Source organism: Pectinophora gossypiella, chromosome 9, assembly GCF_024362695.1.
Source record: "Pectinophora gossypiella chromosome 9, ilPecGoss1.1, whole genome shotgun sequence".
NCBI classification, from domain to species: domain Eukaryota; kingdom Metazoa; phylum Arthropoda; class Insecta; order Lepidoptera; family Gelechiidae; genus Pectinophora; species Pectinophora gossypiella.
In genome coordinates, this window is record NC_065412.1 from 4807541 (window position 1) to 4832575 (window position 25035).

At 37.3% G+C, this 25035-nt stretch overlaps 2 protein-coding genes across 2 annotated transcripts; one reads left to right on the forward strand and one right to left on the reverse strand.

The window, feature by feature from the left end:
• The first annotated feature begins 3642 nt into the window (after window positions 1–3642).
• On the forward strand, window positions 3643–4939 carry LOC126369906 (peptidyl-prolyl cis-trans isomerase-like). The gene is made up of 2 exons (XM_050014509.1): window positions 3643–3800; window positions 4301–4939. Exons 1-2 carry the CDS (start codon window positions 3732–3734, stop codon window positions 4727–4729), a joined length of 498 nt encoding a protein of 165 aa, XP_049870466.1. The 5' UTR covers window positions 3643–3731; the 3' UTR covers window positions 4730–4939.
• Window positions 4940–7373: 2434 nt separating this feature from the next.
• On the reverse strand, window positions 7374–10694 carry LOC126369761 (uncharacterized). Its single transcript, XM_050014323.1, has 3 exons — window positions 10557–10694; window positions 8927–9105; window positions 7374–8384 (listed from the first exon to the last, which is right to left on the reverse strand). Exons 1-3 carry the CDS (start codon window positions 10597–10599, stop codon window positions 8145–8147), a joined length of 462 nt encoding a protein of 153 aa, XP_049870280.1. The 5' UTR covers window positions 10600–10694; the 3' UTR covers window positions 7374–8144.
• Window positions 10695–25035: the final 14341 nt, after the last annotated feature.

Sequence of the window (25035 nt, forward strand, 5' to 3'; positions counted from 1 at the left end):
ATCGGCAGTGCAGTTGTACCTCCCCGGGAGGTAGTGTGCTGACAGGGTTATGTTTAGCCTGTCTGTCAGCTTCAACAACTTGCATGTCAGATTGAGTAAATCCAAAGAGTGCGTTCCCCCTTCCTTCCGAATGTAGGACACCAAAGTTCGGTTGTCGGACTGGACTAGAATATGGGCATTCTGCAGACGATGGAATTGATCCCGAATCGATGCATATACTGCGAACAGCTCTTTCCAGTTCGAGTGCTTCCTCCTCTGTTCTTTTGTCCAAGATTCCGATAAGAGGGTCTCGTTCAACTGAGCTCCCCAACCCGAGTCCGACGCATCGGTAGTCAGGAAGTGGGTGTATGGGGATTGATGCAAGTCCGACTTGTTCTGAATTGACTTGCTCCACCATTTCATGTCGTTCCGTACTTGTGGGGGTAAAACCAGCAACAAGTTTTGATTGGATTTGAAACGTTTCAGAAAAATTTGAAGGTAACGACAATGGAGGCGGCCCTTTGGAATAACAAAGTTGGCGAAGTTTAACTGACCTAGTATTTTTTGAATATTTTTTAAATTGCAATGTGTTTTGTTTAATCTGTTTGCTATGGACTGTCCTAACTTTCTTATTTTTTCTTTTGACAGAAACATTGTGTTCAACTTTGTATTCCAAGTGATCCCTAGATACTCTATCTCCTGTGTTGGTTTCAGTATAGATTTTAGATAATTTATCTGCCATCCCAGGGATTCCAAGAGACTCACAACTTCCGAAGTTTGAGAGATCAACTTGGTCTGGTCCTGATTGACCAGGAGGAAATCGTCTAGGTAGACTAGAACTCGAATTCCTCTCGAACGTAGGATCTCCGCGATCCAGTTCGTCAATGCTGCAAAAGTGCGAGGTGCGGATGCTAGGCCGAAGGGTAGGGATGACATCTGTAGAAGCTCTCCATTGTACACTAACCTGAGATAACAGCGATGGGCTTCGGCTATTGGTACGTGGAAGTATGCATTCGACATGTCTATTTTGACCATCCAATCTTCTTTCTGAAGGAACTCTGGAACTGAAGCATGAGGAATCAGTTGGAAGTGTTTTGAATGCACAAACCTGTTTAAACCTCTCAGATCGAAGATTGGACGCAGGCCGCCGTTCGACTTTGGTGCTATGAACATTTTTGACAGGAAGCTTGGTGTTATTTGTGCAGGTTTCTCTAGAACCTGTTGGTCCTTCAATTCTTTTATTATACGTGTCAAATCCGGTGTTATTTTGGTTCTGTACAACCTTGTCATGTCCGAGGTAGGGTAATTCAGGGGTGGTCTGTTTAAAAAAGGGATACGAGCTCCCGAGATAATTTTTATAATAAACTTGTTGGCCCCTAAGGCTTTCCATACTGGAAGATAATTCTGTAAGCAACCTCCCCTGAATATGTGTTGTGGATAGTCATTTTTTAGAGTTTTTATCCTTGGCGCGAAAGGAAGTATTATCATTTTTTGTGTCTTTTTTAAATTTCTTAGGGAAGTTTTTGTATTTACCCTGGCTATTGCTATGGCCAGAAGTATTAGGTGGAGCCCTGTTAACTTGAGATTGACCTGGTGTTGCAAAAGGTTCAGATGGTCTCTTCTTTGCAAATGGTTTATTTTCTTTCAGGTAAGATGGAACATTTAACCAGGAATTTGTGCCTCCCAGTGACTGTATAACCGGAATGAGGGTGTTCTGGTCAAATAGATGTTCGGCACTTGGAGGTAATCTCCTCAATGTGTTTTGAAGGTTTTTATTACCTACTTCAGAGATGATCCGTTCCCGTCTAACTTCTAGGCATTCAGCCCTCTTTCCACAAACTACCTGTAACATCTGTTCCATATTTTTGTAATGAGCAGAAGCCGGGCCAAATAAATTTATTATCTTTTCATACAAATTAGTTGGGTTCAACTCATCCGATGAGTTGTTAGCCCAATTAACAATTTCTTGTAAATTGTCACGGATGATTTCTTTCTGCTCTAGTAAGCCATTAGTAAGACCTGCCATAGTCCTTTCAGTTGTTGCAAGATAATCTTTGCCTTTATTTAGATGGCAAAGTTCATTGTTAATTTTTAGTTCCACAAAGCCCGGCTTGGCCAAAAAGGTTTGTAAGACTTTAGAATACTTCACCTCTTTCCAACCATCACTATTAAAGTGTTGTAATCGCATTAATTCGTCCACACGCTTTTGAGATGCATTTTTAATGACCTTTGTGCTGTCTGTAACAGTCTGGATTTCCCCCAAATTAAGTTGTACAGCATTCGGTTTGGTTAAAAAATCGTTAGAAGCAGATGAACTAACTGTATTAGGTACAGATGAGCCGGGTAATGACGTCGGCAAAAAGTTTTGTACATAATTTGTAAGTTGACTTACATGAGTGATGAGTGCATCAACGCGTGGATCGTAACCCTCAGTATTTGACTTACGCTTGGATCTCTTGTTTGGACGACGTGAGGACTGACCTTCTGAATCCGATTCAGCGTCCCCACTGTCGTTACTTGAGGAAGAAGTTATATTTTCTTCGCGAGTTTGTGGAGGTTCTTGAACCTCGTTTTCCGCAGTAGGCGGGGTATTACACACACTTTCCTCACTCATTTCACGGCACAACACAAATTTAGCACGAAAATATACTATTTTGCGGCTATTTAACTTGTGATTTTAAACTTTTTACGATCTCGAGAAAAGTTATCAACCGTATAAGCGGGAATCACAAAACGCTATGAAAAGATGACAGAATTGCAGTGCTACCACACTTTCAAAGTTTAAGAAAGTGTTGCCCTAGCAGGTGACAAGCAGGTAAATAGTACCAACATAGCGGGAGTAAAGGGTAAGTTCACAAAACAATCTTCATATCGACGTTGTGTGTTTTTAGACAAATACATAATAATAGTTTTTAAAACATTGTTTGTCGATTTCAGAGGAAAAGTTATTCCTCTACTTTAGAAAAAAAATTGTAATTAATAAGCTTTGTCATAAATCTATAAATTTATATCTTATGATTTTAGTATTAGTAATTTTTCAAGAAAACATATCGGCCATAATATAGTTTTTGAACCTCTCTCGGAAACAGGGCGTCCCTGCTGGCTGGTTTTCTTTGTCTGTCTATGACTTAAACTCTGGATCACATCTTTTTTGAATGTCGTTGTTTTTCCTTACAAAGATTGCTATTCATTGATCACCTCATGCAAATATACCATACTGCTGAAGAAATCCCGCGCTCCCTTCAGCAACTTTTAAAGAAAAGAGAATGTTTTCTCCCAATTTATAATTATTTAATATCAACCACTGAAGATATTTAAGACTACTCCTGATTTTAGACGCTTATTCCTGATTTAAGACTCTTATTCCTGATTTAAGACTCCTATCCCTGACTTAAGACTCTTATTCCTGATTTAAGACTTCTATACCCGATTTAAGACTTTTATTCCTGATATTTGACAAAATGAAGAATGGATGAAGACAAATAATTAAACAAAAGAAATGGCTCCGGCCTTCGAAAACAATTTACTGAAGACAAAGAAAACAAATTCAAGAAATAATACATGAAGAAAAACTTCATCTGACCAGGCTGTATGGCTATGTCCCTTTGCCTGCTCCTTCTCGGGGCAAATTAAACAAAAAAAAAAAAAAAAAAATGTCTATGACTTATTTCATTTCCGTTCAGCGTTGACGAGAGACGCGTCGTCATTGTGGTGATTTAAATTAAATCAGCCTTTCTTGTAATTCTTTCAAAATGGTCTTGCCACGTGTCTTTATGGACGTTACTGCCGATGGTTCGGCGCTTGGAAGAATTGTTATTGAGGTAAGAATTATAGGAAACATTTCGTCGGATGATATTCCGGCCGGCGTGATAACGACCGGCCACGCTTTTTCTCGAAGCCTTCGCGTCCTTAGCACCTTGATAGTAACCTAGTATCATGTTTCTTTTTAGTCGGTTTTCTGGTGCTAGTAATTGTTATCATTGTGATTGTCAGGCGGTAACATTAGTATTGTTCTTGGGTATTAATTATCAATGTTTCTATATATAGGTGTGTCTATGTAGTCATAATTAATTCTCGCCTGACTGAGATTACTTACACCTATATGAAGGTCAATTCGTTATGACTAGTATGGAGACGCTTGTGTGCGGGGAATTGCCATTGTAGATTACGTTAATTTGACTCAAGTATATCTTTAGTTAATAATGTACGCTATTTGATGGTTTACAAAACGTAATGTACCGGTGCAATATGTAAGCAATGTATGCATTCCTCCCGTCAGTTAACATGAAAATTGAAAACTTACTACTTTTGTTATTTACAGCTGAGAACGGATGTCACCCCCAAGACCTGTGAAAACTTCCGCGCGTTGTGTACTGGCGAGAAGGGCTTCGGTTACAAGGGCTCCACCTTCCACCGTGTGATCCCCAACTTTATGCTTCAAGGAGGTGACTTTACAAACCACAATGGCACTGGTGGCAAATCCATTTATGGCGAGAAGTTCGGCGATGAGAACTTCAGCCTGAAGCACACTGGCCCTGGTGTCCTCTCCATGGCTAATGCCGGCCCTAACACCAACGGCTCTCAATTCTTTGTCACCACTGTGAAGACATCTTGGCTGGATGGAAGGCATGTTGTCTTTGGCAACGTTGTTGAGGGCATGGATGTTGTCAAGCAAATTGAAACCTTTGGTTCCCAGTCTGGCAAGCCATCAAAGAAGATCATTATCTCTGACTGTGGTCAACTTTGCTAATCTAATTTTGTAATAATTATAATGGTATAATGCAATATTTTTAAGTTTAAAATAATGTCCTCCGGCGTAATCCCTTCCCAGTTAAAGAGCATACAATGTTTAAAAAGTTAACTAATGGTCATTCCATTTGTCTTACATTTATATAGCTATGTTTTAGATTGCAAAATAGGATTTGCATTTATTTCTCTGCATTGTATATTCATAATAAATTACTTAATATAAGAAAGGTCTTTCTATTTTACACTTAGTTACCTACCTCTACCTACAGTACCTATGTGTGTTAAGGTCAAATACAATTTTAACCCTATTATTAGGTATACTATTAAGTTGAAGTTTTTATATCTAGTTCAATAGCACAACTGCATTTTTATTTTTAATGCCATGCTCTACCACTGAGCTGAGAGGTAGAGCAGGCATAATACAATTTATGGCTTAGGTAAATGAGGCATGGGTGGAAGACCAACTTCTGAAGCTGAGGCTCACACCTGTGCAAGTGTCTCTAATTGATCAACTCTAGATAAGATCTACATTGAGGCTCTACGTCACTTATGGCGCCCTGGTACTTTAACTTGAAGTACATTTAGGTAACTATAGATGGAAATATAACTCACTCAGTCTTTGAATCAGTATGAAAAATAATTTTAAAGTTTGCACGAATTACCTTAGGTAGGTACCTACCTACCTATTTATCACTTTTTGATTTTACATATATGGCGTAGGTACTTAGTAGCGTAAATAAATTAGGAAGTTGTGTTTTAGCCTATAATGGGACGATCACTACTCCAGTATTTGTACCTATAGTAGGTCCTACCTATGTACCTATAGGTTAAGTTGCATGTAAAAGTGTACTTGCCTTGGCAAACCTAAAAAAAAATTTTTTTTTGGTGGACGTGAATCACGTTTGTTAATCTCCTAGCGGGAGCATAGGTCCCCAAAACTGAATAGACTTAGTTAATTTATCGTATAGCGAGCATGTTACGGGAGTTGGTCGCTATCGCGGCAACACTGTAGGTAGGTATCTACCTAATAATAATAATAAATGTATTCATTTCGGGAAAAATCGCATATTTTCGTAATAAAGTTATAAATCTTGCTTTAAGTGATGCAGAGTCAAATAATATCTTCCTTTTCAGCAACGGAACCCTAAAAATACCTAGTCAAATTACAAAGCGAGTAGGTAGGTACCTATTTGTTTTTTTGCGGCTATTGTCCGACGCCGGACCCAGTTCTCGAGATACCTAGGTACCTACCTAATGTTGTATCCATGCCAAGATAAGCTAATTATTTTTCACCCGTATCAACTGAAAAAACGACTTATGTCCCCTAAAGTCATCGTTGTTATAGTCGTAACTTTGAATAAGTACTAAAACGGGTGATAGGTATTATGATTCAAAAAGGATTCATCGTCTGATGATGAGTCATATCCTGTCATATCCATAAATACCTAGGTAAGATACAAGCGCCTACAGCTTTGGTCGTGGAAGATTTTACGACTAGCGTTGGCTTACCAAGGTGATTGAAGGCAATCTTTCTTTACCTACTTTCAACAATAAGAACCTAATTGAGCAAGTAGATATCGTAGGCAATATTTTGAGAAACGTTAAAATACCATGTAGTGTTTTCTTGTGTTATATATAGTGTAGGTATGTGTGTGTTATGTTAGTTGTTTGTGTATGTTTTGTTTGCAGTGATGTGTCGTTCCGGGAATTCTCCCAAAGTAGGAATGTTTCCGTTGTAAAAACTTTTTAATAGTAAGGACACTGGCTGCTTTCCTTTTTCAATTTGTTCTTTCTTGTCTTATCTGTGAAAGGTTAGGTAATAAAGATCTTTTTCGGTTTTGCGCTTTTTAACTGCCGGGAATGTACCCACTTTGGGAACCCGGGAACGGCACCTCACTATTAGTGTGAGTGTGTTATTGTGCGTATCTACTGTAATATGCGTACATAGTACTTATCTATCTACAAAACACTGCTCTACATATTGATATATATGGCTCTACACAATATATTCGTCCACCTAATAAGTGCCCTCATGGTCAGCGCAGAACAAGAGTAGTGAAGAGGCGATGCCCTAAGTTACTCATAGAAAATACTTATCTTCAAAGATAGAAACAGATGATGACGCAATATTATAGTTTTTGAGTTTGATTGAATCATGCATGGTCGTGTGTAATGTTATGTAATATAGTAATAACGCACGGCTAGAAGTAACCTCTTAGGAAAACTACTTAAAGATAACCTACATGCGGTTTTGTGCGGAATATCATGAGAATAACTGCTAAATAATAAAGGGAAATGTACCTAATCAAAATAATTACTGCGCTGAATTATTTTTAGAATTATTTTATTACTTATTTAAGTATTTATTTGATGTACTTACATATTTTGATAAAAACATTGAATTCTGAATGTTAACTATTATTTTTGAAGAATAATAAATAATAAGTAAGTAATTTATTTAAAGTAGGTACTACCTAGGTAGGTATTAATCTTATGTGAGTCAGCCTAACAAAAAACGTTGGACCTACAGCTACTACAACGGCAGAATATTACTCTAAATAACTGAAAAAAAGAATTATTAATTTGATTGAGCGATTTAAGTGAAAATATGAGAATAATAAGAGATCTCTTTGCCGGTGGTATATTCTTTACCTACATAGGTATACTTTAGTACCATGTCACATGAAATTTGTTTGACAATTGAACCCAAAGTCCCACGATAATGTCAAGCATGTTAATGTGACAGAGTTATATAGTGGGTAGGTACATGATGAGATTATGACTTAGGTGTCAGCATTCAGAATACCTAAAACCAATTAAGAAACTTCTATTCTGCCTATAATCTATGAACGGCAATAAGGAATAAAACTATTTGGCCATTTCTGGTGGCAAACAGGTGTTCAATTTCCCAGTTGCCATAATAAGTGTAACACGTGGTAATCTCTATCTGTGAATAGAGTTTACAAATATCATGATAGAACTATTTGACACTGATTTGATTCCACATCCCCATTATCACTCAACTTTCAGTCATACTTATCATACTAGTTGCTATTTCTACCTCTAGAAGCGAAGAGCGTAAAATTTTATACTTGTATTGATATTTTGAGAGAAAAATTGATATAGGAAACTCGAGCGAGGTTTGGAAGTTTAACTTTGTTCATTGAGACGCTCTAGTATTGGCGTCATGAAAAAAAGTGACTTTGATTAATTCGTCCGATATAGACGTATAAGGCCAATGGTGATGATGATGAGCTTGGGGGTAGATTAACTGCTTTATTATCTCTATAAGGCTTGGAGCAGGTCTACCACACGCGCTATCAACTATAAATTATTTTCTTTAGAATCAAATAGGAAGTGCGATCGAATCGTCATTGGTCAGAGCTCTGTTACGCTTCTAAAGTAGCTTAAATGGATCATAAGGTGATGATGGTGGCGATGAGGAGTGGTAGGAGGCTGGTGACGAGCCTTGTGGCGTCGGAGCCGAAGTTGCAGAGCGAGCCAGTGCAGCAGGACGTGCAGGCGTATAGTTTCGTCCTCTCGCCGATGACGATGCAACCCGGCTCGCAGTGCTTCGTGCAGTTGCGCTCCAGAGCCCACATTTTGAGGCTAGTTGTCGAGTTTTCCGTCGACGTCGTGTAAGAGAACCGCTTCACCTGAAAAATTAAGATCTAGTAAATACTTCGCTATTGTTATAGGTAAGTAACTGACCATCTGTCCTCAACTACGTGTGTGTAAACATCGGTTTTCGCGCGCGGCACGTAATTTGTTTTTCCACCCCACTTTTCATCCCCTTAAAAGGTGATTTCCGAGATAAAAAACTATGTCCTTCCGTCTCTAGCTGTCAAATTGCCTCTATAGGTCCCAAATTTCGTCTAAATCAGTTCAGCGGGCGGTGAGGTATGGGTACTTAGTTCATTTTGCGATGGATGTATTACTACCCCAATTCGGATATAGTCGTGAGCTTATGTTATGCAGTTGGTTGAAGGGTGAAAAGTTAACCGATGGAGTTACCTTGGTATACTTTTTTGAAGATGGGATACTCGAGTAGAGAAAATCAAAAAATACTTTCGCTTTGCATGTGGCTTTGTCTTGGTAAGAAAGAGTACCTCCTGCTAGTATATATAAAGAGTACAATAAACTAGCAGTATTTCATTTTTCCAAGGGAATAACAAAGTACCTTATTCTTTCAACCTACCATGCACATCCGTCGATCATTATGGCATTTATGTATAAGCGCGGAGCTGTTCTGGCGTAGGTTCGCGCAGTCGTCTTCTGGTACATCAGCATGGCACTTGTAGCACCACAGCTCGTTGTTGGGCCGCGCTGCCGCTGACGTCACATGCACGCTGTCTCGGAGGAGGTCGCATTCCGACTCTGAAACATCCAACCACATAGCTACACTCCCAAATTTCGGCAAGATGATATCGGCAAACGTAAGGAAGGAAATCGTCGCTTCACCAACTGTGACTCTAACGTAACGACTCTCAGATGAATTGCTAGTCGTGCGGACGCCAACTGCCAGTCTAGCATCAGACTACAACCACACTTATTAAACATTGCTACAAGAACTCTATTTTAATAGTCTGTTAAAAGTGTAAAGCCCTGAGATGATGATATTGGCGTAACTCACTTCTTTAATCGTCATGTAGCCAGAGACATAAGACATTAGAAGACAATTTGAACGCGATGCCTATGAGAGACTCTCCAGGACTTTCCACTATAGATGGTGCTGTACTGAATTGCCTTCATTTATCCTTCTAATTTCAGGGATAAGAGATATTATGCATCTTTTATCTTTGGTTTTGGGTATAATTGATGACCCTTGTTACACCCAGGCACAACACATTATTATTCTAATCAAAATAAAGAAAACCAATAGGTAGCAACATAATTCTATACCTTATCGGATCCAAATATCAAGCAACAATTATTTTTATATATGCTTCTGCCATTACATTATATTTTTGAATAATTATGTACCCGAGCAATGACAAAATAGGTGATTATCACGTTAAATCTGTACAACGCCATCTATATTGTTACAATACAATACAATACAAATACACTTTATTGCACCAAAATAAAAAGAAATAATTACAAAAAGTCTCAAAAAAAAAAGTAAGTTAAAGTAAGTTGTTATTGGGGAGCGTACCCTGGAAAGTCCCTCATTTAATTAATAAGATGGTCCCCCCCCCCCCGGGCGGCGTGGTATGCGTAACGCATTTCCCAACGTCAAAAAAAAAAATAATAATAAGATGGTTGTGAATCACTATGGTGCCCTTAGTAGCTTTATAGCTCATATGGATAGTGCTGGGATGATAAGCAGCAGAATGTATTCTTTCGTTTTACTTCCAGTTCCCTACAGAAGTGACTTTCGAGCTCCATTACGATACATATTACATAAAATGAAATCGATAGAATTGGTTAACCTCGTTAACGCCCGTCTGAATGTTTTAACAGCCGTAATTAACACTAGGCAGCGTGTGAGTAGACTAATGCGGCTGACCATCACACGTAATGTCAATGAGCTCGATATTGTTTCGACAACATTTCGCTGCCTAAATATAAACGGGTGCGCTAAAATCTTTCTTTAGAATCAAAAAGATGAGTCTGTGCATGCTTGTATGTAATTTCAACTTTAAGCTCGAAAAGCACAATAATATTACAAAGGACCTGACCATAGACAACGATTTGACAGCTATGATTTAAGGATTCATCGTTGGCTATACCTATATTTATGAAAACTATCAACAGCACTTGTGATTATATGGTGAAAGAAGAGTTTTGGCGATGATTATGGTGTTGATTAGTTTGTTTTGACATACCTGGTGCGAGGAATGACAGCGTGAAGAGGAGCAGAGAGCGCATGGTGTCTGGAGAATGCAGCGCGCATGCGCCAGCCTCCCTATCGATCTCTGCTGGAGCGCGACCTGTTGCTGCTCGGATGCTCGGATGCCCCGCCTATCCCGTCCCCACCCTCGACCCTCAGAACTCTTTGATCAGGGAAAACAATCTCAACTTCCCGAATTCTTTGGAAAATTAAAAACTTTTAGCTGGAGCGAGATTTCCAAGTCGCTTAACGTGACGCAGCATTTATCTAAAATGTAGCGTTTTCGCATAGCAACTACCAAAAATCTAGATACTCGATCGACCGCCTGGTAGATGTCTTAGAGATGCTTTTCTATTTCTTTTTGTTGTTTGACAAATTATTATTGCTGTTTGTTGTTTTTGTATTATAATATGTAGGTAGGTATGTATGTTTAGAAACTATTTTTAACAGGGACTCCTCCTATCATCAAATTATGATTATGATTACAGTCAAGTAGGTACCGGTTGTGGTTGAGAGACGCGTTGATTTTAATAACATTATATCAAGGCCGGTAAAGTATTACGGCAAAAAAATACTAAATTAGTATATTAAATAAAAATATTGAATCAGGGACCTTAGACAAATGACACTCGTTTTTCATAATCGTTTGCAACTCGGCTAAAACCAAACCAAATATCGCTTTTATAAGATTCAATGTCAATTGCTGAGAAAATAATAGTTAGATCCCGTCAGCAAAATGTCTAATTCGTCTTAAGATCCTTTCACAGTTGATGGTTTGGAAAACGGTAAACCTTTGAGATGAGGCGATGTTCAATTGATTTATTCCAATAAATATTTTAATTAACCAGGGAGGACCGGTGTCGAACCCCGGTATCATGTAATACTCATACTCATTTATTCATAAAATGTTTAAATTTTACATGTCAAATGTTAACTTCTAAATATCAAAGACTTATAGTTAGTACATACTGATATTAACGATGTTAACATTAAGTATTTATATATTATAGAATTCGTTTATGTCATAAAAGGACATTCAACAAGCCGTTCTCTTAGCAAGCCATTATCGTACTTGCACTTGAGTTTATTTTAAGTGCAGTTTTCACTAACACCTATCGCGTTGGTCTAATAGAAAGCTCGATGAGATATGTTGATGATGTACTATTAGCTGCAAAAGTCCAATCAGTTTCTTGCATGTCGTTTCTGTAGTAGACCAAAAACACCTACAAAAACATAAATTTTATAATTATGACAACTAATGGTTCATAATTTCACCACTGAACTTTTAGGGCTAAATTTGGAATACAGTCGTGCGCACTTGCAACTCGCAGTATTTATGTTATGTATGTAAGCACCTATGTTATTATATAAGTTGATTGCATCAACAGTTCAGTACTGTAAAGTGTTATGGTGTTTGAGGTTCTGCGAGATGTTGAATGATGTGTGCAAATTAAATATGTTTTTATATTGTTTACACTTAACTTAGGTTTAAAGATTATTTATTCTCACTTAAGACAATACAAAGTCACTTACATGAGAAAAAGGATAAACTAGGTTAAAACTAAAATTAATTTCATCGTTCACATAAGTCGTTTGCTGACTGTAGCTAGTTATAAAAACATAATCATAATTATTCGTTTCTTAACTATTTGTGATTGTCAGTTATGAATGAACACTTCGTATTCTTGTTTAAAAACCAGTTGTGAAAACAATAATAAAAAAGGGTTTTTCTTAACCAGTTAACAAAACTTAATGCCATTTCACTCACTGTCACTTTCTTACTATTAAATTTAAATATCAAACGGGTTTAAACTACCTTTCCAAAATGTCGCGTGCTAATTTTTTTTTAAAAGCGTTAAAAAAATTACATTTTATGTCTAATTATAAATTATAACTTTAATATTATGTCTAATTATATTATTGTTTATATTGAAAGATTCACGGCGCAATGGCGCTTCTGCATTGTAAAGTAGTGAAATGTAAATAAATATATAGTAACACGATCAGCATCGCAGCGAACGGGTGCAAATAAAATTCTCTATGTGGTATTTTTATTATTATTTATCCAATTCAAAACATACAGCATCAATTGTGGTAATACGAGTACGAGATGGATCTGCATAAATTTTCTCGCCGTGTCAATTGTCTGTCTGTGCTGAATTGTATTAAATTGCCAGTGGGGAGACGCGGCGCAATGCTAGATACTCTTGTGGACACTTAGTTTAACAAAATGAGACTGTAGGTACTTCTATTATACTTCATTATCATTAATTTAAGAGCCGCGATCATTTCGGTGTAGCATTCTCCATGCTACATTTTCAGGGGAAAATGGGCAGTGGTATCCCTTTTGCCTTCCGACCGGCCGTACTCTATCTGACGCGAGTGGGATAGCGCCTAGAGTAGTCTATTTCAAAGCATCATAAGGACTCCTGTCCTCCGCATCTGATTAGTACTGACATTTACTGCTGCCCTCTGTCACAGGTTACAGTCCCTGTGATTTGCCCCTTCCGTTCTGCATTGTCGTACCGATGGCTCCCATCTCCGCCTCTGCAATCGTTGAGGTCTTTACCCGTATCCCTGGGCAAGGGTTCTACTTATACATAAGTATTGTATTTTTGCAACGCATTCTTCTTCTATCGTATGGGTTGTGAGGTAGATTACCAACCCATCAACCCGTGTCAGGGTTACGATTGAGCCGCTAAAGACCCCTGACATGGCTTTTGTAACGACTACTAACTTACATCAGTAAGTAGTAACCGGGACCAACGGCTCGCATCTACCGCATCACGAAAACAATCAATCAATCTTATCTATGGATCGCATTTATTGGCAGTGTTTTACAAAAAGACCCTGTACTCAGTAAGTACTAGAAGAACTACTAAGGAGTAATAGAAGAAATATAGATTACTTACCTAACTAGAGTCTAGAAATAAACGCTTTGATCCATATATACTTATACCCATCGAATACATAAACTGGCGAGTAAGTAAGTATATTTTTAATAAGAAAAGGCCTTTGAAAAAGGAATACATTATAAAATATAGCTGTTAAAGCAGCACAAATTATTCTTTTGTTTTCAGGTTTTTCGTTTGAAAAGCAGAAAGCCGTATCCACAGGTGGGGTGGCGGGGGTTGGCAGGCTGCCCGATCAGGGAGGGCGCCTCTTTCATGGCAAGGTTCAAAGGTTTCGGGAACTAATATCGGTCCATCTGTCTTACTTACAGTGCCTGCAAATCAAAATTCTTCCGCATCGTACTCGCTGTCTAAATTCTCAGTTTTATATGGAATTTATCTGTGAAGTTGTTGAGCAGTAATAATGAACTTCAAGATCGGTTGTAATCCCTTTTCGATAGCCACCCACCCGCGCTAATTCGATAATAAATATTATATTTCGTCCCTCCATGTTGTCGGCTCTTCCGAACTTCCTTCTAAACCTGCGACTCCAAGCAGAACGAAATTAATTCACGAGACTTTTGATAAATTACACGCAAATTAATGGAATGAAACAAAGGAAAGGTGTCTGAATCGCCCTTTTTCAAACAATTTTTACAAGAGAAGAATTTTAAAATCGAAAAATTTCTCTGTCGGACGGGACTTGAACCCGCTGTTCTTGTCAGGTCCCGTCCGAGACATATTTTTTTTCGATTTAAAAAAAATCTCTTTGTGGGTTTCCCTAAGCACGGGTAGTGCTATAAAAATCGGATCATTAGTTTAAAAGATAGGTGGTAACATTATTTTGCACAAACGCACACACAAACATCTCTCACCCTAAACGCATATACTTACCTGCTCCGTTCCGTCGTGGGTAAAAATAAAAATCAATATTTACAAGATTTTCTTTTCCTTATTTCACTCATCGCATAACGTTTTAATTAAGTAGGTAAGTAAGTAAGTGAGTATTTATTTTTTCTCAGGTATTTTTGTTTATTCCAAGTATTCTATCCAATTCTATCGGATTTAACGCCGTCCGTAAATTAACAAATTCATGAATCCCAGCTTGGATAGTTAAAGCGTCTCGTTCAATTCAGTAGGATCTGAATTATGCAAGCAAGGGATGTGCGCATAGCGTTTCAGCAGTTGTAGTCGGGCTAATTCCATTAAAAGTAAGTGCCCTCGAGTCGGGGCCGGTACATGCTCGTCCCGGCTCCTACTTGTGGGCACGATCCCAGGCTACAGGTGCCCTTCTCCTTACAAAAAACTGTACGACACAAACTACGGTCTCCAACTATCGGATAACACGATTTGGTCCCATACAATCGCGTTATTACCTACGCCCCGGGGGATCCAATTCTGTATATTGTCTATACAGTTTCTTTATTTTCTGTTTCACTTTCAGCTTCCACCTCGTATTTTTGATTTGACGACCTGAATTCAATTTGCAAGCGTTATCTATTGTAACCCTTCTACTGAAACACATTTTGAAAAGCCTTTTGTAAGCGAAACTTACGAGTGAAGCGTCTTTAGCGTTTAGAGAATTATTCAGAAGGTAGACTGTTGTAAGAATAACCATAAAACGAATCGATAAGCGGGCCGTTCTTGTTACTTTTTACCTTACTTACATTAATGATAAATACTGAACTGAAACAATTTAGTTAATTGCAATTTGAAGGAGACAGAAAAATGTAAGCTTTCATAGTAGCAAACAATAAGTAATTTCCTGTCCAAGACCAACGGGGCAGGAAAGTGGAATCGTTCTCAGACAGGCGGTCGCGGGCGCGGGCGCGGGGGCGGGAGCGGGGGCGGGAGCGGGCCAGCCACGACCTTAATGGCCAATAAACGGGACTGAGCACAGATTTCATTAGAGCCCATTGTCGGTCGCGGCTCGCAAATTGCCTGACAAACAGCAGCCAGCGGGAATCCTTGTTTCGTCGTGGCTTAACTCCTCAACGTTAATGGAAAAATAATGGCACTCCCTCTCTGTTCTTCTTCAGCAATAAATTAACTACTTTAAATCTACTAAGGCGGATAACGTTTTTGAAGTAACCGGTGAGCGATACTGTGCTTGCGAATGAGAAGTTCCAAATTGTCCATTAGTTCCAATAGGTACTATTTCCAAAACTTCTCTGTCTAATGGTCATGCTTTAGCCATCTATTTGAACTTTTTGAAGTAAAAGTTAAATGCTGAAGTTGTCGCGACGATATTGGAAATTTCTCGTTGAACAAATGGGGTCTTTTATGAGCAGAGTAGCGAATCTCGCGCGAGTCGCGTTTCGCTGCAAATACGTGGAATTCGCGAGAAATGTAACTAGGTGCTTCAATTGTAACTATTTTTAAGACAGTATGACCCCATTTTAGATTACATCACTGGAGTGAGAGGTGACGCCATTACAATGTTGCTCTTGCAAACATTCACTTCTTACCTACGTTTATTTTAAAGGTGGATCGTGGTATAATATCTTTGCAATCTCAACGAAATGTTATTTGGATATAAATATCGGTTGTTTTAGACAAAAAATGCTTAGGTACTTTCAATATTTTTAATTCGCACCAATAATATACTTTCTGCTCATTAATTTCGTTTCCTCAGCGTTATCGTTAGATGCAAGTTACAAAGATCTAAAAATGCGCGCCACGATTCACTTTAAACTGGGAAAATGTCTGCGAAGACTGACTGACAAAGAGACAATTTTGCATTTGATTTATGCACGTAGATTCCATGTAGACTCTCAATTTTGCAAGTGAAGCATGAGGATACCTTCTCATTTGATATTCTAGTAGGTAACACATACATATTTATTGATTGCTTTTCCTTTTTCCTGTCCAGAATTAGAATGTTTAATATACATCGGTAGTTACAGGGTGTTAATGATATTTTACACACAGTCCAGTATTGAAACATAATTTATATAGAAACAACACTGGTGTAAATAAATGTAGGTTAGTATGAAATATTTCAACAAAGTGAGGCACCTGGGTAATGCGGGAAAAGGGCGAAGGTATGTCCGTTTGCCATTTCTTTATACAACCAAATTGCAACGTATTTCCTTTTCGTCTAAACTCCGACGTCGACACAAGCGAAGTGCAAATTCCATTTAAGTTGCCTGTTGCCTCGGTAATTTTTCCGCTACAGAGGGAAACTACAGTCGTAAAAGGTAAACAACTTAGTTCAAAGTGTCTTTTTGCTTGTTTTAAATGAACCGTAAGTGGTATACATAGGTATTATTTTGTTTGAAATGAGTTTATCGGAATCGAATTCCTAAACCTCACTTCTTAAGGAATTCGTGAATAATGGTGCTGATTTGATTTTTGCAATCAATTTTAAGACTTAAGTTGGTGTTGTGTGAGCCGTGGTAGGCCAGTTGGTAGAACGCTTGCCTCTCCCTTTCATGTCGCAGGTTCAAATTCATCACAGGCTTAAATCTATGATTGTCGAATTTGTCTTCCAATTCATAAAGAAATTTTGTATGTTCTTGCATAATACACTTTTACTATTATTATACTTGTTTGTAATAGTAGTAGGTAAAGCCTTGTACGTAATGGCGGAGACAAAAGTTTCTCCGTGTTGTCTCAATTAGGCTCCTGTTTCAGGGATGACGTCGAGAAGTTTACCGAGGGCAAACGGAGATAGAACAGCTCTAACTAAAAGTTATCTCTCTATAGGTACAAGGTTCATATAACTAAGGAACATTATAGGGTACTCTTTTGCCCGCGACTTCGTTCGCGTGGCGTGTTATAAAAGAGAGATCTTTGTGTGTGTGGGAGTGCATGTCAAATTTCAAGCATCTAACTTATGCAGTTTAGATTTTTTTCCGCTAACTCTCATTTTTCAAAATACAGCCATAACTAAACTTTATATTTACTAAGGTATGCATGCATGCTAGATTAAAAACATCTACTCGTATCTTACGCGGTTTAGATTTTTTCATACAAATGTTTTTTCCCGCTAACTCCCGTTCCCGTGGGAATTTTGCAATATCCTGTTGCAACTAAGCTTTAAGTTTACTAAGGTACCTGCATGCCAAATTTCAAACGTCTAACTTGAGTGGTTTTGATTTTTCATACAAAAGGATTTTCCCGCTAATTCCCGTACCCGTGAGAATTTCGGGAATTCCTTTCTTAGTGCATCTCTACGGTACCTAAGCTACGTCCCTTCCAAATTTCAAGTGCCTACGTTTAGCCGTTTAGGCTATGCGTTGATATGTCAGTCACTGAGTCAGTCAGTTTCTCCTTTTATATATTTAGATTAGAACCGTAACGAAGACTGGGGGATTCAGACCATAATTCTGAGTTGATATCAAGTGAAATTTTCTGTCGGAAAATTCATGAAAATAGTAGTTTTTTTAAATTATTTTCAGGCCCATATTGTGATTTAAGCCGCGACAAAGTATACGTTGCGTACCATAGCGACTATTCGCGTTTTTCAACAAAATCTTAAAATGTTATTTAAACTTTTCTGAAAAGAAAAATATCTATATACTTACCATTGTTTTTAGTACAATCAATCAAGTATACGTAATTTTACTTTGTTTCTTTTTTCTTCATTACACCATGTATTATGACGGTGGGTAATCAGGTTGTTATGTGCAAGTCCCTGATGTAATGTAACAATTCGGTATTCGATTTCACTATTCGCTTATTATGATTAATCTTTTTTTTTTCTCAGAACTAAGTGTCTACTCACTTTTATTATGAAACTAATACAATGATCCAACTTCTGAGTTATGACCTTATTTATAAATGTGGGTTGTGTTATACAATGTTCATTAAATTAAGTCAAACAAAATGGACCCAAATCACGTAGGTAGGTAAGTAGGTAATCCTGAAAAGTTTACCGAAAGCAAACAATTCTACAATGGAGGAAAGTCGACGTACCTACTAATCAAAATTTTATTGAAGACTCGTGCAAAACTATCCAGATAGGAGAAACTGAAAATTCTGAATTTAATGTTACGAATTCATATCTACTAGCAAAGTTGAATCGTTATGCGATGTTATCGCAGCAGTTTTATTCGTCATTTTATCTGTTTGTTAGGTAAGTACAGTCATGAGAAATATAATGAACCCACTTTAGAATCCTGTCGCACTATCATGTTTGACATTTAATGAGACTTACGCTTTAATTTGTCAAAAAAGTTAATGTTTGTAATAGGGGGCGAGCCTATTGCCATTAACCGGGCACAAATCGCGGAAACCACATGATATCATCTATGATCCAAACATGAATGCTAAAGTCAAATTTAGAGCCCGGGCTGAGATTCGATTCAGTTACACTACGATATAAATCACGCGTTCTCCAAGTTTGACTATCACGGACGAACAGGATTTAAACACATGTGAAGCTTGCTTTATATAAAAAAGCTTATCATACGATTAATGGTGCTAATTCCTGTAAATACCATCTAATTTTATTTTAAGTTATATTTGTCATTTTCTAATCCGCCGAAAAGAAAAGGGACGGGTAATCGACAAGCATAAAATTTATGGAAGACACGTAAATTTTAAGCACAAATCTAAAACAACCGTCTAAAAATTTTACATTGGTCAATAACCCGACAGAATTAAGTTGACTTGTTGTTTCTTGTCATTTCTTCGCCTCAGCCATAACATCTTGCGAAATGACGTAGAGATACAAAAATCGTCCCTGACGTCGCAAAAAGACGTATCTGCAATTTTCTGCTAAAATAAATTGTGTCTTATTGACAATAACATAAGGTGCAAATCAGATCCGCCAAAAAATTGAGATCCGTCACTTTGCGACGTCAGGGACGAAATGTTAAATTGACCTTCAACAAGTTTATTTATGATAATATTTTATTAACATTGTAACTATAATGAATTACATAATAATTATGTTGAATAAATGATTCTGATTCTGACAGGGTATCTTTACTACTCGCAATTTTAATCGGTTTGTACGTTACGGTCACGAGTACACTAATATGTATACACTTTGAAACAATTTGTCATATTAGCTAGCGAGGAGTGGGGGTATATATTATACTGCTTCCGCCTTCGGGGATAAAGGCGTGATGCTTTGCTATGCAATAGAGATAACTTTTATACCTTTTCTTTTTATCAATCATCTTGATAAAACTTTCAAAACCTTTTTTCATTCAATCGTTAAGGAATACATAAAAACATGAACGGCCTATACACGTCCCACTGCTAGGCACAGGCCTCCCCTCAGTCAACTAGAGGGGGTATGGAGCATACTCTACCACGCTGCTCCACTGAGGGTTGGTGGATCGTTTTGGAATATAGTGCTTATTACACAAATGATGATGTTACAGTGCGCACCAGTGCGTTGTCGCCTATGTTAATCGTATATTGATGTGTATGAATCGTATATTACTAGAATATCATTTAACACTGAATTTTGCTGGAAAACATACGCCTCTTGAATTTGCCTAAAGGATGATACGGTAACCAACCACGGCCATAGTCACAGTCATGACTTATAACAACCGTCCAGTGAACATTCGATTCACGAAACTCTGACGATGATAAGAGCAACTTTTAAGAATATATTAAAGTTATTTTCAAGTAAACCGCTTGCTTTTAACGCTAGGAAGCGAGGCTTTAAAGCTTTTTGGTATTCAATCAAGTACCTATGATGCAAATCGCTGCATTTAGAATGCATGACTCCTGTAAAGCACTTCAATACAATGCATCAAAGACTGCACACTTCATTATTAGTATACAGGTTCATTAGTACATAAAATACATAGTTACATACTCAACTTACAGAACTACCAGAATCACAAATCGATTTATTTTATTCGTGAATAAAATATTTTTGGATAGGTAACTTTAAGAAGAAAACTTTGAGAACATTATCGAATTTCATATTGACGATAGATATATCGTTAGTTGGCATTTCTATATACTTAATTCATAAACAATTTGGGAAAGGAATCGTATACCCCTACGAAATAACGTACAGGTGTTACAATTCTGGGTCCTTTTTGATCGTTGTTCTTTGCATATGAAAAATAAAATCAAATCAATGGCATTTTGGTTAATAGCACTTTCTTTCAGGATGTATGTTCGAATAAACGTTAAATTCGTGGGTTATTCATGACATTCCTATTAAAGGGACAAGGGCCAAAGTATTCGGAGTAAAACATAAGAGTACCTAATCTCGTCTAAACCCGTTCGAAGCACGTATTTGGGCATCATTTACGATTCACATTGCTTATTCAGGCTATTAATAATAAATGGTATATTCTAGAACTGGATGAGGTAATGGATAAGATGGAATAATGGTAGGTAAGTATGATACCTATGCCACAGCTCATATAATAGTATTTCAACAATGAATTTTCTCGGTCTTTGGTGTAATCGTACTACGAGACGGTGTACTGACTATTTTATTTAGATTGTATGACATAAAATGTTTGCATATTTGCCGTCGCGAACTGATTGGACTTTATAGGTAGAGTAAAATAAGGTCCTAGTACTACTATATTCGATGACATGGAGTGAATAAAATGTTGTGAACTTACATTTACTTATTACTTTTTTATGCCTGTTACATTATTTCTGTGGCGCTATTTTTTCCTACTATAAAGCGACACCTTTTCGTCCGTCGAATCGAATAGCCTTGTTATTGATTTTCTTCTGATCTTTAAATAATTGGTAAAATGATTCCTGATATTTTTTTATGTAGAACACCCAAAGCATTTTCAAAAGGTCCTGCCTGTATTTTTTCTCGTCCGGTAAATAGTTTTTGATTGATTTAACCTTCGGATGATTTATCCTCTGAACTTCGTGATTAAAATATTTTATTTCAGGGTTATTTCTTGAGTATTCACTGTTAACCTCTCACTCGAATTCTAAGTTCTATGACATTCCCAGGATGATAAGTACTTACTTAATATGATACACGATTTACGCTCATTTTCCTTCACTTTTTTCCTTCCGCGTGCTTTCAATTTATTATACCTACATTCGAGACTACAGTCGAGAATTAATTGAACTTAAATCTTGTAACATAAATATACATTAACATAATGTATATAGTTACTTACCCGCTTTTTTCAGAGATTAAGGCGAGCGCTTTAACTGCTAAAGTGTCGACGTCCTTTAGGTAAATATGTATTAAATATGATACAAGTTAACGAAGTTATTATGAAGAAATGATTAAACTAGAAAATATAATTTCAGTACGAATAGTCGTACGTTGGAACAACTAATTTTGTACGACCGCTGCGCACTGTAGTCTGTGGATACCTAAAGTTGATCTACATTACCTAAGTGATATATATTAATCGATTAAAAGATTAATAATCGATTATTCTCTAAGCCCTTAAATGATATAAATATCGATATGCCTAGCGATAGTATCGATGCTATCGATTAAATCGATATTGAAAATTCTACAATTATATCGTGAATCGTTATTATAATCTAATAATTGTTAGATATAATCGATTATATCGATACTATCGATTGTAGAATAATTGTAATACTATCAACGAAGAAGCACGTGCTTTTTTCAGTTTATAATCCGTACGGGACTTTAAAAATAAATTAATTCTGTCCAATAAAACATGGCGGCGTAACAACACGTAAACAAGAACTACTATTTCTATTTGACTGCCTTTATATTTCGAGAATTAAATAATAATAAAGCTTGAAACACACAAAGCCGGCAAAACCGGAAGAAACTGGTTCGGCGCGGGATTTACATTTACTATTTTATACCGAAATCCCGAGCTGTTGGCGCCCGCTTGTGACGCTTTCCCGGCTCTGTATGAATGAAACTGAAATGTCGGGTCTGGCAGTTAGTATTCAGTGCCGGTCGTAACACCGCCTGCCAAACATGGATTGTGCTTTTACAGTCCCCCTGCGGACACCACTCGTAAAAACTAACTTTCATTGATATCTGCCTGATATAAACTTGTTAGGCTTGAGTGTTTTCAATCTCTGAAAATAACATAAAGTTTGTAGTCGCACGAGTTCGCAGTAAAAATAAAGTAGGTAGATGTTCGAAGCGTCTTTATAAAAATATACTTAGTTTATTATTTTTAAGTGTCCCAGTAAGAGATTCGTTATGTAATACAACCTTAGTGATATCAAGTAAGTATACACTAAGGTTTTTACAGAGATTAGGGATTTACCGACGTAAATAAATAAAAAATAATTAAAGATGGTCTTATAAATTTGGATTCATTATGAATGTTAGTAGGTACCGACATTAATTAAAGCCGAAATGAAATGAAATTCCGATTTTCCATTTAAATACAACCATAATCCGAGAATGGTTGAAATATTTCATTAAAATAAATCAGCTACCCATATTTTTGTTTCGTTACACGTGGGTTATTTTAAACAAGAGCTGAGAATCAGCCAGCAGGAAATCAAATCAAATTAAAAACTTTATTGCTTTCCACATGGAAACTAGATACTTTTTTATATACTGGGTGTTAGTGACATCGTAACGAAAACTTTGAGGGATGATTCAGGCCATAATTCTGAGTTGATATCAAGTGGAATTTTCCGTCGCAAAAGTATGGAACGGAAAATAATTTAAATAAGCTCTAAAATTTTCATGACTTCTCCGACAGGAAATTCCACTTGATATCGACTCAGAATCATGGTCTGAATCATCCCCTTCAGTATTCGTTACAGTGTCACTAACACCCATACCTACTTGTATGGCTACTGTATGTACTTGTATGGGGTGTAAGTGACATCGTAATGAATACTGAGTTAATATCAAGTGGAATTTTCCATCGCAAAAGTATAGGATTGAAAATAATTAAAAAAAACTAAAAAAATAACATGAATTTTGCGACGGAAAATTCCACTTGATATTAACTCAGAATCATGGTCTGAATCATCCCTCTGAGTATTCGTTACGATGTCACTACCACCCTGTATATATTTTTAAGAATATTATATTTAAAATTACTAAGTAACTTACAAATATAATATTCTTAAAAATATATATATATATATATATATATAAAAGTATCTACATAAATGAATCATTAAAATAATCTTGTATTGAATAAAAAGCTCTTTTGTATGAGGTTATGTTTTAAACTTTTTAATAGATAAGTTTACTTATTATATTCTTCTATTGCTCGATGTTTTGGGGACCTTTTTATAATTTTTTATGATGAAAAAAAAAAAGCTCGGTTTCAATTTCGTAAGTAAAAATATCGAAAGAGTTTCGCATGGACAGGAGGAGGACCCGGTGGTGTGATATCCGGCCAAGTAGTTAATGCCATCTGCGGCAAATCTACAATAAGTCACGTCAAAAAAAAAAAAAGGTGGTGTGATAGCGCGCTCGTCCCGACTTGAATTTTTTTGGATTTATTTTCCTCTTGTGAGTTAAAAGATCTTTTGTAGTAGTCTTTCTCTTGGTTTCACTACTATAACTAGTGTTGGTCTTATGTACTATGAGTAGCAACTCTAGTAGTAGGCACAAACTCAAGTCGTAAAGCTTAAAAACTTAATTTAAGTACTATCATTTTAAAAACAAAATTACCTATAGGTTTTTTTTTTTTTATTGACGTGACTTATTGTAGATTTGCCGCAGATGGCATTAACTATTTGGCCGGACAAATGGGGAGCGCTGAAGGCTCTCACCCGGTACAACGTTTAAGACAACAGGCCTGAGGGTGCCCAGTTGGGCACGAACCTCGGCTCAGGGCGTCGTCTGAGAGGAAAAATATTTGAAAGAATTAATTGACCCTAGTGGGTCGATAGCGATAAGCGCTGAATGAGGGAAATCGTCGACCACGCCGGCGGGGTCGGTATCGGGGAATTACCTATAGGTAATAATATTGGTTTATATTATTTTATTTATTATGTTTTATTCACGATAGTTGATATCACGTAGTATCCAAGATTAGTGTTCGATTCTTCTTCTTCTTCTATCGTGTGGGTTGTGAGGTGGATTGCTCATCAACCCTGGTGTCAGGGTTATTATTGAGCCGCCAAAGGCCCCTGACATGACTCATGTAACGACTACGTACTTACATCAGTAAGTAGTAACTGGGACTAACAGCTTAACGTGCCTTCCGAAGCACGGATCGTTTTACTTTCGGACAGTCAGGTGATCAGCCTGTAATGTCCTAACCAAACTAGGGTTCACAAAGTGATTTTTGTGATATTTCCCCACCGGGATTCGAACCCGGGACCTCCGGATCGTGAGCCCATCGCTCAACCACTGGACCACGGAGGCCGTTAGTGTCCGATTAATAGCAATAGGCTCGCCCTGTATTACAAGGGATGGCACTTACACGTCATAGCTGGCGGGGAGTGGGTGTATATAGTATACACCTCTACCAATCCTTTCGGAGATACAGGCGTGATGCTATGTTATTGTATGTATGCATACAATAACATAGCCCTTTTTTTGTTTGACGTAACACCACGTTTCACGTCACGTTTGTGTTGTCTTTTTTGTATTGCAGATTTGCCTCATATGTCATTAAACTACTTGGCCGGACAAATGGGGAGCGCTCTCTCCAGTGAACCTTTATTAAAATATCATCCTAACGATTTAAAAATCAACAACAC

What these genes read in the sequence shown, in the direction of transcription:
- LOC126369906 (XM_050014509.1), top strand. Translation starts at nt 3,732, where the DNA reads ATGGTCTTGCCACGTGTCTTTATGGACGTTACTGCCGATGGTTCGGCG. An exon ending in TTGGAAGAATTGTTATTGAG is followed by an intron (nt 3,801 to 4,300) that starts GTAAGAATTATA and finishes TGTTATTTACAG; the next exon opens with CTGAGAACGGATGTCACCCC.
- LOC126369761 (XM_050014323.1), bottom strand. Translation starts at nt 10,599, where the DNA reads ATGCGCTCTCTGCTCCTCTTCACGCTGTCATTCCTCGCACCAG. An exon ending in GCTGTCATTCCTCGCACCAG is followed by an intron (nt 9,106 to 10,556) that starts GTATGTCAAAAC and finishes TGGATGTTTCAG; the next exon opens with AGTCGGAATGCGACCTCCTC. An exon ending in ATGATCGACGGATGTGCATG is followed by an intron (nt 8,385 to 8,926) that starts GTAGGTTGAAAG and finishes TTAATTTTTCAG; the next exon opens with GTGAAGCGGTTCTCTTACAC.